Below are 10,645 nucleotides of genomic sequence, written 5' to 3' on the forward strand. Positions count from 1 at the left end.
AATATATTTTTGCACTACAGGATGTGACATAATCAGAGGATCTGTTTGAGACGACACACCTAAGCTGTTTTTTCACATCTCATCTTCATAATCGACTATATGATCCAAACCATACTTCTGTAAAGATTTGTGGAATCAATTTGATTTTCAGTGATTCATTTCTTATTCTTATTCACATTGTTCAATGTTATATAGAACACGTCATTTTTGATTTTCCCAATTCTTGCACATATTCACTGAACATGGACTGTGGAAAAATAATAGTCTCTCTTTTTCTGGGTAAGTGATTCATCCAACCTTCAGCCAACTGGTGTCTAATATTTGAATGGAATAATTCTACTCTGAGTTTTTGTGATTTTTTTTGGTGATCCACTTCTGTTTTACAGTGGCTGCTTCGGGACAACAGCTGCAACAGGACCAGATTTTAAAGACTAGGAAAGAGAAACAGAGTGTCTCCTTCAGCTGCAAAGTTACTGGTTCGTGTTATGGTAACACAGTCCACTGGTACCAGAAGGGAGAGGGTAAACCCTTCTCTCAGATTTTATACAATGTTTTAAATACCAATTCTTTCACCCGTGATAACACTCATCCTCAGACAGCAGATTTCTCTGCCATGGGTAAGTCTGACTCCAGTGAGCTGAAGATCCAGTCAGTTAAAGTGTCCCATTCTGCCACCTACTACTGTGCCTGCTGGGACTCGTCAACCCACAGTGAGAACTGATCCACATAGCCTGTACAAAAACTCTGTGGTTTTAATGAAACTTTGAATTCATGAAAAGGTTTCTGCACCACAGGAAGTGACATAATCAGAGGTTAGATTGGTTAGATTGTCTTCTTCTTCAAGTCCAAAGCGAAATGCTATTCTAAAATGAATGATAAATACATAGTTGAGATGTCTTGCCAATGAGCAAAAAGTGTTGAAGTTGCTTCTTCCTGATGTGTCCTGTATTCGGACGCCGTGTGCAGAGCTAGGGCAGAGGTTTGTGTGCAATTTGGGTATGTTGTGAATATAGAATGGCTAAAGGGTGTTCTTATTCATGGTGGAAGCAGAGTTGAAACGCCCAGTGATTTTTTAATTTTTTTTTATTTTACCTTTATTTAACCAGGCAATTCAGTTAAGAACAAATTCTTATTTTCAATGACGGCCTGGGAACAGTGGGTTAACTGCCTGTTCAGGGGCAGAACGACAGATTTGTACCTTGTCAGCTCGGGGGTTTGAACTCGCAACCTTCCGGTTACTAGTCCAACACTCTAACCACTAGGCTACCCTGCCGTCCTGGCTGACAATACCCATGGATTTAAGATATTGATTGTATTTCAGGTACTTACAAGATACTACCTCTCATCCAAAACAGATTAGTGATTTTGTGATCAAGTTTGTATGGTTTTTGGGTCAAATAAAATACAAATATCAAACCAACTGACATTAAACAAATACACATTTATCCCCCCACCCCCTTCCAACCTACACGACATGCTTAATTAAGTACATACAGCACCAGTCAAAAGTTTGGACACCTATTCACTCAAGAGTTTTTCTTTATTTGTACTTTTTCTACATTGTAGAATAATAGTGAATACATCAAGACTATGAAATAACACATGGAATCACATAGTAACCATGATTCCAAGAGTGTGCGAAACTGTTATCAAGGCAAAGAGTGTAAACTTTGAAGAATCTAAAATATGTTTTGATGTTTAACACTTTTTTGGTTGCTACATGATTCCATATGTGTTATTTCATAGTGTTGATGTATTCACTGTTATTCTAAAATGTAGAAAATAGTTAAAATAAAGAAAAACCCTGGTACCCTGGTTTAGGTGTGTTCAAACCTTTGACTGGTACTGTATGTTGAAGTGATCATTTTACACTGTCAAGTGTTGTAGTCCATATGTTAATATTCTCAGATTTTGCACAATGCAGTTGAGAGACAGTTCAAGTTTAATAACTACAGTATGTACATGAAAAAGTAAATCCGCTTCTGATGTTGCAGAGTGTGGTGCTTGCCATCATAAAGCAACCATTCTCTTGGGAGATAAGCGAAGTTGCCATCTCTATCGGCGAGGAAACCCAGACGGCCATCAAGGAACTTCACTGGACTTTATGTAAACTGGAAACCATATATCCCGAGGCTGCATTTATTGTAACTGGGGATTTTAACAAAGCTAATTTGAGAACAAGGCTACCTAAATTCTATCAGCATATCGATTGCAGTACACGAGTGAGTAACACACTCGACCACTGCCACTCAACTTCCGCAATGCATACAAGGCCCTCCCCCACCCTCCTTTTGGCAAATCTGACCATGACTCCATGTTGTTGCTCCCCTCCTATAGGCAGAAACTTAAACAGGAATCACCCGTGCTTAGGTCTATCCAACACTAGTCTGACCAATCGGATTCCACGCTTCAAGATTGCTTCGATCACGTCGACTGGGATGTGTTCCGGGTAGCCTCAGACAATAACATTTACGTATACGCTAACTCAGTGAGTGAGTTTATAAGGAAGTGTATTGGAGATTTTGTAACCACTGTGACTATTAAAATCATCCCTAACCAGAAACCGTGGATTGATGGCAGCAATCGCCAAAACTGAAAGCACATTCCACTGCATTTAATCATGGTAAGGCAACTGGAAACATGGCCAAATACAAACAGTGCAGTTATTCCCTCTGTAAGGCAATCAAACATGAAAAGCTTCAGTACAAAGAGACAAAGTGGAGTTGCAAAACAACGGCTCAAACACGAGACGTATGTGACACGGATTACAAAAGAAAACCAGCACCGTTGCGGACATCAACGTCTTGCTCCCAGACAAATTAAACAACTTCTTTGAACGATTTGAGGACAATACAGTGCCAACGACACGGCCCGCTACAAAAGACTGTTGACTCTCCTTCTCCATGGCCGACATGTTAACCCTCGCAAGGCTGCCAGCCCAGACGGCATCCCTAGCCGCATCCTCAGAGCATCTGCAGATCAACTGGCTTGTGTGTTTCCAGACATATTTACTCAATCCCTATCCCAGTCTGCTGTCCCCACACGTTTCAAGATGGTCACCATTGTTCCTGTTCCCAAGGAAGCTAAGGTAACGAAATGAAATGACTATCGCCCCGTAGCACTCACTCCTGTCATCATGAAGTGCTTTGAGAGACTAATCAAGGATCATATCACCTCCACCCTACCTGTCACCCTAGACCCACTCCAATTTGCTTACAGCCCCGATAGGTTCACAGACGATGCAATCGCCATCACACTGCACACTACCCTATCCCATCTGGACAAGAGGAATACCTACGTAAGAATGCTGTTCATTGACTACAGCTCAACATTCAATACCATAGTACCCTCCAAACACATCATTAATCCTGAGACCCTGGGTTTCGACCCCGCCCTGTGCAACTGGGTCCTGGACTTCCTGACGGGCCGCCCCTAGGTGGTGAAGGTAGGAAACAACATCTCATCTCTGCTGATCCTCAAAAATGGGGCCCCACAAGGGTGCGTTCTCAGCCCCCTCCTGTACTCTTTGGCTGAGCTGTAGTCAATGAATAGCATTCTCACATTGGTGTTCCTTTTGTCCAGGTGGGAAAGGGCAGTGCGGAGTGCAATAGAGAGATTGCATCATCTGTGGATTTGTTAGGGCAGTATGCAAATTGAAGTGGGTCTAGGGTTTCTGGGATGATGGCGTTGATGTGAGCCATGACCAGCCTTTCAAAGCACTTCATGGCTACAGATGTGAGTGCTACGGGTCGGTAGTAATTTATACAAGTTACCTTGGTGTTCTTGGGCACAGTCACTATGGTGGTCTGCTTTAACTTCTTGAGTGGAGGCGGCAGGATTTTTGTTTTTTGGTTACAAAAACGTACCCATTTTAAACTGCCTATTTCTCAGGCACAGAAACTAAAATATGCATATAATTGTCAGATTAGGATAGAAAACACTCTAAAGTTTCCAAAACTGTCAAAATATTGTCTGTGAGTATAACAGAACTGATATTGCAGGCAAAAACCTGAGGAAAATCAAACCAGGAAGTGCTGTTTTTCCTGAAAGCTCTCTGTTCCATTGGATGCCTTACCTCCATTTAAAGGGATATCAACCAGATTCCAGATTCCTATGGCTTCCTCAAGGTGTCAACAGTCTTTAGACATAGTTTCAGGCTTTTATTTTGAAAAATGAGCGAGAAAGATAACATCGCGTCAGTGGATAGCTGGGTGTTCGCAGAGTTTTCCTTGCGCAACCGAGTGGGCCAGCCATTGTCTCTCCCTCTCCTATTGAAAAAGCGACAGTCCCGGTTGATATATTATCAATTATATATTTTAAAAACAACCTGAGGATTGATTATAAACAACGTTTGACATGTTTCTGTAGACATTACGGATACTATTTGGAATTTTCGTCTGCTATGTCGTGACCGCTCGAGCCTGTGGATTTCTGAACATAACGCGCCAAACAAATTGAGGTATTTTGGATATAAAAATCATCTTTATGGAACAAAAGGAACATTTATTGTGTAACTGGGAGTCTCGTGAGTGGAAACATCCGAAGATCATCAAAGGTAAGCGATTTAATCTATTGCTTTTCTGACTTTTGTGACCAATCTACTTGGCTGCTAGTGTTTGTAATATTTTGTCTACTGAGAGAGATGTTCTTACATAAATGCTTGTTATGCTTTCGCCGGAAAGCTGTATTGAAATCTGACACGCCAGGTGGATTAACAACAAGCTAAACTGTTTTGTGATAATTAAATATTTTTAGTAATTTAATTTGAATTTGGCGCGTTGCAATTCAGTGGGTGTTGATGAAAATGATCCCACTAAAGGGATGGGTGCGGCAGCTTACCGATCGCTGCAGCTGTACACAGCCCATCGAACCAACTACCTTCCTCATCCCCATGTGTGGTTTTGTTTTTCTGCTCTTTTGCACACCAGTATTTCTACTTGCACATCCTCCTCTGCACATCCATCACTCCAGTGTTAATTGCGAAATTGTAAATACTTTGCCACTATGGCCTATTTATTGCCTTACCCCCTTACTTCATTTGCACACACTGTACACAGATTTTTCTATTGTGTTATTGACTGTACGTTTGTTTATCCCATGTGTAACTCTGTGTTGTCGTTTTTGTCACACTGCTTTGCTTTATCTTGGCCAGGTCGCAGCTGTAAATGAGAACTTGTTCTCAACTGGCCTACCTGGTTAAATAAAAAATAATAATAATAAATAGATCTGTAAAAAAAAAAATAAAGCTCAAGAGTTATGCCTAGATATGCAGAGAAACATTTAAATATTTTGGATTAACAATTAAAAATACTAAATTATCAAATTTAAAGATGGGGGGAGGGGGGGACTAGCTACCTCAGGAAAAACCCACCAACCCCAATATCCACCCCTCCAGGCTATCCTCACAGTGCAGACTACTTTTTGAGAAGGGGATTTTCACTGTGAAGGCTCGAATTTGGCTCTGGCACGACACTTTATGTGACAGGTAAGATATCCATTCCTCTGATTTTCAAAAGGTAAACAAAGCAGGAGTCCTTAATAATTCATATTTAATCTATAGCTCTAATCACTATCCAAAATCATTTCCAAAACATCTGCAGTATTGCTTTGCAAATATGCACTATTCGTGATTAATCCATGTTAGGACAAAAATATTAAGTATTTGAAAATGTGTTATTAGTCTGTACAATAGATCATTCTGATTTTCAAGGAAGCCATATGAATATTTTACAGTATATTGCATGTCCCTACTCTTAGAGATATACACCCTCGGTTAAATTAATGATATAAATGTAAAGTAATTTGACATAGAGCAAAAATGTTGAACTGTTTACTTAAATAAGAGTCTTACGTTATGATATTGAAAGTTATGATTTACATTGAAATAAGATATTCCATAAAGGATAGTTGTTATGGAGAAAAATTTAATTAATTGTTCACTTGAATATAGACAGTACAGCTGGATATAAAACAAATGGTGTGGGACATCACGATTCATCTTGTCTGTAAATGTTATTATTTCTCTTGAAAATCAGATGGCATTCAACGAAAACCCAAAGTGACGCTGTACTCAGCGTCCAACTCTGAGTCGAATGGGAAGACCACCCTGCTATGTCTGGCTAGAGACATGTTTCCAGACTTGGTCAAGATCTCATGGAAGATGGAGGATGCAAACGGCGGAAGAACGGAGGTGCCCAAAGCAGAGGGGGAACAGCTGGAGCAGAGGGAGGAAGAACAGACGACCAGTATGATCATCATTGATAAAGACAATACGTACAGGAACAAATACATCTGTTCTGTGGAGCATGAATGGGGTGCTCAACATTTAGTCATCCCAAAAGGTAAAGCCAGTCATTGAATTAGTTTTCATTAGTATGTAGACCTATTATGTTTTTCATACACCATTATTCATTTAATATTTATGTACTATATTTATATGAGTAGGTTATCATGGATTCAACCATGTAAAACTGACATAGGCCTATTAAAAAGAAAGTACATAAAAATGTGACACACAATTGGCCATTGCATAGGAATGTTGTGTAGTTCATTTTGCAAGTTAAAACAAAACACCTTAATTAATGTAACAATTATCCCTGACAGTAGCCTACATAATATTCTGAAAGCATATTCTTTAATATTATCTTTTTCCATCTCATTCTCAAATAAACCAACTGAAGATACTCCAACCACCATGTCTGCACCAGCGTTCAGAAATGACACCCAGGAGTCACTGACTCTGCAGTTTACCGAAGGTAAAATTAATGTATATTTCATGCAGGGTTGGGGTCAATTCAAAACAAAAAGGGAAAAAAATGGATAAATGAACAGATTTAGACAGGTATTAAATCTGATTGCGTTTTGTAGCCATTCCACCTTCTGAGGAACGCATTCACGTTAAACGCTGTTTATGGCTGCTCAATTTGAAATTACCTTTAATTAAGGGCGCTTTCACATATCCTCTTATGATCCGGATCCAGGAGCGTTTAGTAGCCTACCCTGATCCGCGCTATAAAGCATGGGTGAGACACAAATTAACCCGGGCTGAAACGAATCCTAGACCAGCGTGAGTAGCAGGTCCAAGATCCAGGACCAGAGTACCAGGAATTGTGACTTGGCAGAGCGAGTCGAATGGAACTTTTTTACCTGTTGCACTCGCCAAGGTCATGTAAAATTGAGTTTTACAGTACAAAACGTGATCAGATAGATAATCTGATCATGGTTTATAGGCAAAGTGTCCCTTAAAGGCACTTGTTTGCCGAGATGCTATCCACGGTAAATTTAGCATAAGTTGGCTTAATAGGACCATGTGTTTTTAAACGGCAATGCCTGTAACCTGCATTCAAATTGAATCCCAGCCTTAATCTTTTCTCTTCCCCAGATTCCTTCCAGTCAACGTGCAGTCTGAACCTGGCCTCTGTGGTTTACACAGTGATGATAGTGAAAAGCATGGTGTATTGCTGTGGGCTCTCTCTCCTGCTGCACAACAGGATCCTGGGAAGAGGACCCAGCACCTGAAGACCTCTATGAGGAAAATCATTTATGTGCTTTTTTACATTGATACAATGTTGTTGTTTTTAATTTTTTTTTATTTACATTGATACAGCTTGCATGACATTTTCCTTGCCTAACACAGCCTGCTCAAATTAACTAAGTTGCTCAAAATAACCATATTATTTCAGATGAGGATGCCTTTGTGAACAAAATGTTGCAGCAACAATGGTTCTGTAAATTATTGTAAAAATACATTTTTACAGTTCCGTGCTGTTTTCAATGAATAAGGGTTACTTAAAACCCCAAAAATATTGCATCTCTTTACTATGAGATCATCTATTCATATTTGGGAAAATGTTATTTAATTGAATCTCATCAGAAGTGGAACAATAAGATTGTAAGTTCACCAATTATCTGTTTTTGTTTGCTTCAATGTGCATGTTCCCGACGCAGATGTTGAGCCTAGACTTAATAGTGGTGGGATGATATGGTTCATGTTTCTTTGGTGTTCTAAGGACGTGAAATGGTAGTTACTGGAAACAAGATATAGCTAGCTGCAGAACCACAGCTCGAGTGTGTGAAGAGATGGTTATCCAAAGCTGCTGGATGATTCACTTGGCCTTGATCTGTTTTTACCTCTAGTTGTGGGTTCACAGCTCTTGCCACCAAAATGAAGAATATGACAGCGATGGCAGACGAGTCCGTAATGGTAGTTTATGGTTCTTGCATTTGTAGAATTATAGATCTATGGCAAAAAAACTTTTTACACTTTTGTTTATGTGTACGTTTTACCATGAAACAATCAAATTAAATTAAATCAAGGTTGGAGAGTTTAATTTGTTTTTACATGTATATTTTGCAAGGAAATTAACATTGTTATCAAGAGAAGTATTTTCCATGTTATTGTCATGTTATTACCATTTATTCTGTTCTTGTTTTCTTTTCTCTACATCGAAACCATGAAATAACACATATGGAATCATGTAGTAACCAAAAAAGTGTTAAATAAATGTATTTGAGATTTGAGATTCTTCAAAGTAGCCACCCATTGCATTGATGAATTCATTGCACGCACTTGGCATTCTCTCAACCAGCTTCATGAGGTAGTCACCTGGAATGCATTACAGTTAACAGGTGTGCCATGTTAAAAGTTAATTTGTGGAATTGAAAAGTCAAGGGGTCTGAATACTTCCCAAAGGCACTGTATATTGTGCATTTTGAAACCTTTCATCATCCTCATTACTTGCATTAAATGCCTCCCTCAAGTGTCACTAAATGTAGAGTGGTCCAAAATGATTGACACCCTTGATGAGGGGGCGACAGGTAGCCTAGTGGTTAGAGCATTGGGTCAGTAACCGGGCCAGTAAGACTATATGGACACCCCTGGCCTGCAAAGCTATGATTTATGTCATGCAGCCAAGTGAACATATCACACAGGGTTGTGACAGCTAAGGAGTGTCGGTATTTTTGCATTGCTGCGTGCTCGATTTTATAGCAATAGGTGTGGCTGAAATAGCCAAATGCACTAATTTGAAGGGGTGTCCACATAATTTTGTATATATATATATATGTGTGTGTGTGTGTGTGTGTGTAGTTTTAACCTTTATTTACAATGACGGCCTAGGAACAGTGGATTAACTGCCTTGTTCAGGAGCAGAACAACAGATGTCAGCTCGGGGGTTTGATCAAGCTACCTTTCAGGTTACTGTCCCAATGCTCTAACCACTAGGCTACCTGCCGCCCCATAGTATATGTATAAACAAGGATAGGTACCTCCCCAGCAGCTAATGAAAATATTATTCTACTTCACAGCAGCTTCAAGAAGATAGTTAGCCTACTAAAATAGTCTGAGCTTCATGCATCTTACCCGACAGCATGAGGTTGGTGCCTGAAACTGATCATTGTAATCTACAGTAGGCATAAACCATTACTGTAAAGAAATACAACATGTTAGAATAATTTTTACAGGAGGCAATCTTTAGCCTTGATTCTGTAAAACACATGTATGGTATTATACTGTGCACTCTACAGTGTTTTACTGTTGAAATTGCAGAAAAGTATTCAATACATAAAATGACTGGCTAAAATCCCAGCCTATAAACGTGTATTTTCTCCAGATTCATTCCAGTCCATATGCAATCTGAACCTGTCCTCTCTGGTTTATACAGTGATGATAGTGAAGAGCATGGTGTACTGCTGTGGGCTCTCTCTCCTGCTGCACCACAGGAACATGATAAGTACCAGTGGACACATTAATTGAAAGGAAAAACTCCAAGTATGGATATAGTTGTAAGTGGGCTGGTAATAACAAGGATTTTACATCCCATTGAGGGCGAACATTTTTTAATTGTATTTTTTATTTGTCGTACTTTATTTTAAGATGCTAAAGTAATGTGAGCCATATCTTTCCTTGTCTTCCATTAACTTCAACTGCCAATTATCAAATGAATTGCAGAACTTTTAATTGTGTATATTGTGTTTCCTTAAAATTGTGTCTCCTTAAAATGTACAATCACATTTTACTTTTGATGATTGTGGGAGCTACTCGCTGCAGACACTTGAAAGAAGGTTAAGTTAAGGTTTCTGAAAAATAAGGAGAGCAAATATTGAAGGTAGATCCTTATCATAGCGGTACATTATTTTCACTAAATCCGTCTTTGATTTACACCAAAATATTTCAAAAATATTAATGTGACCTATAGCTTATTAAATATGTAGTCTCATTATTTCTAAATATGGATCATTATCCAAAATAATATTTAGTAAATTGTCATGTGTGTAATGAAGTGTAATTTATTTCAAGAAATTTGAGTTCGTTTTCGAACATAGTATTCAATACCTTAATTCAATTATTTTATTAATTTACCATGAATAATTGAAAATCCAGATGTTATTTTTGTTTTAATGAACTAAATGCTGAGTGCTTATTGAGCAGAAGAATGAGCGAAATCATTCATTTGTGCTTTTTACATTGATAGTGTTTTTCCTTGCGTAACACAGCCTATGTATTTTCATTGCTTAACACAGCCTATACAGTGTGCAAAGTTTCTCAAAATAACCAAATCCTTTCAGATGGGGATCGGTTTAATCATCGCTGCATTCGTGAAAGAAATGTTACAGCAAACTTGGTTCTGCAAAGTAGCCTATTGTA

At 38.9% G+C, this 10,645-nt stretch overlaps 1 protein-coding gene across 1 annotated transcript; it reads left to right on the forward strand.

The window, feature by feature from the left end:
* Window positions 1–499: 499 nt before the first annotated feature.
* Window positions 500–8,333, forward strand: LOC110535028 (T-cell receptor gamma chain C region C10.5). The gene is made up of 6 exons (XM_090189055.1): window positions 500–710; window positions 967–979; window positions 5,448–5,485; window positions 6,036–6,341; window positions 6,681–6,755; window positions 7,382–8,333. The coding sequence occupies exons 1-6, from the start codon at window positions 614–616 to the stop codon at window positions 7,516–7,518; spliced, it is 666 nt and encodes a 221-aa protein (XP_090045181.1). The 5' UTR covers window positions 500–613; the 3' UTR covers window positions 7,519–8,333.
* Window positions 8,334–10,645: the final 2,312 nt, after the last annotated feature.

This window comes from Oncorhynchus mykiss, chromosome 11 (genome assembly GCF_057628025.1).
Source record: "Oncorhynchus mykiss isolate SJ-2025 chromosome 11, ASM5762802v1, whole genome shotgun sequence".
Taxonomy (NCBI): Eukaryota; Metazoa; Chordata; class Actinopteri; order Salmoniformes; family Salmonidae; genus Oncorhynchus; species Oncorhynchus mykiss.

Coding starts and splice junctions, on each gene's coding strand:
- LOC110535028 (XM_090189055.1), top strand. CDS start 614: ATGGGTAAGTCTGACTCCAGTGAGCTGAAGATCCAGTCAGTTAAAGTG. Junction 5,486..6,035: donor CACGACACTTTATGTGACAG/GTAAGATATCCA, acceptor CTTGAAAATCAG/ATGGCATTCAACGAAAACCC. Junction 6,342..6,680: donor ACATTTAGTCATCCCAAAAG/GTAAAGCCAGTC, acceptor AACCAACTGAAG/ATACTCCAACCACCATGTCT.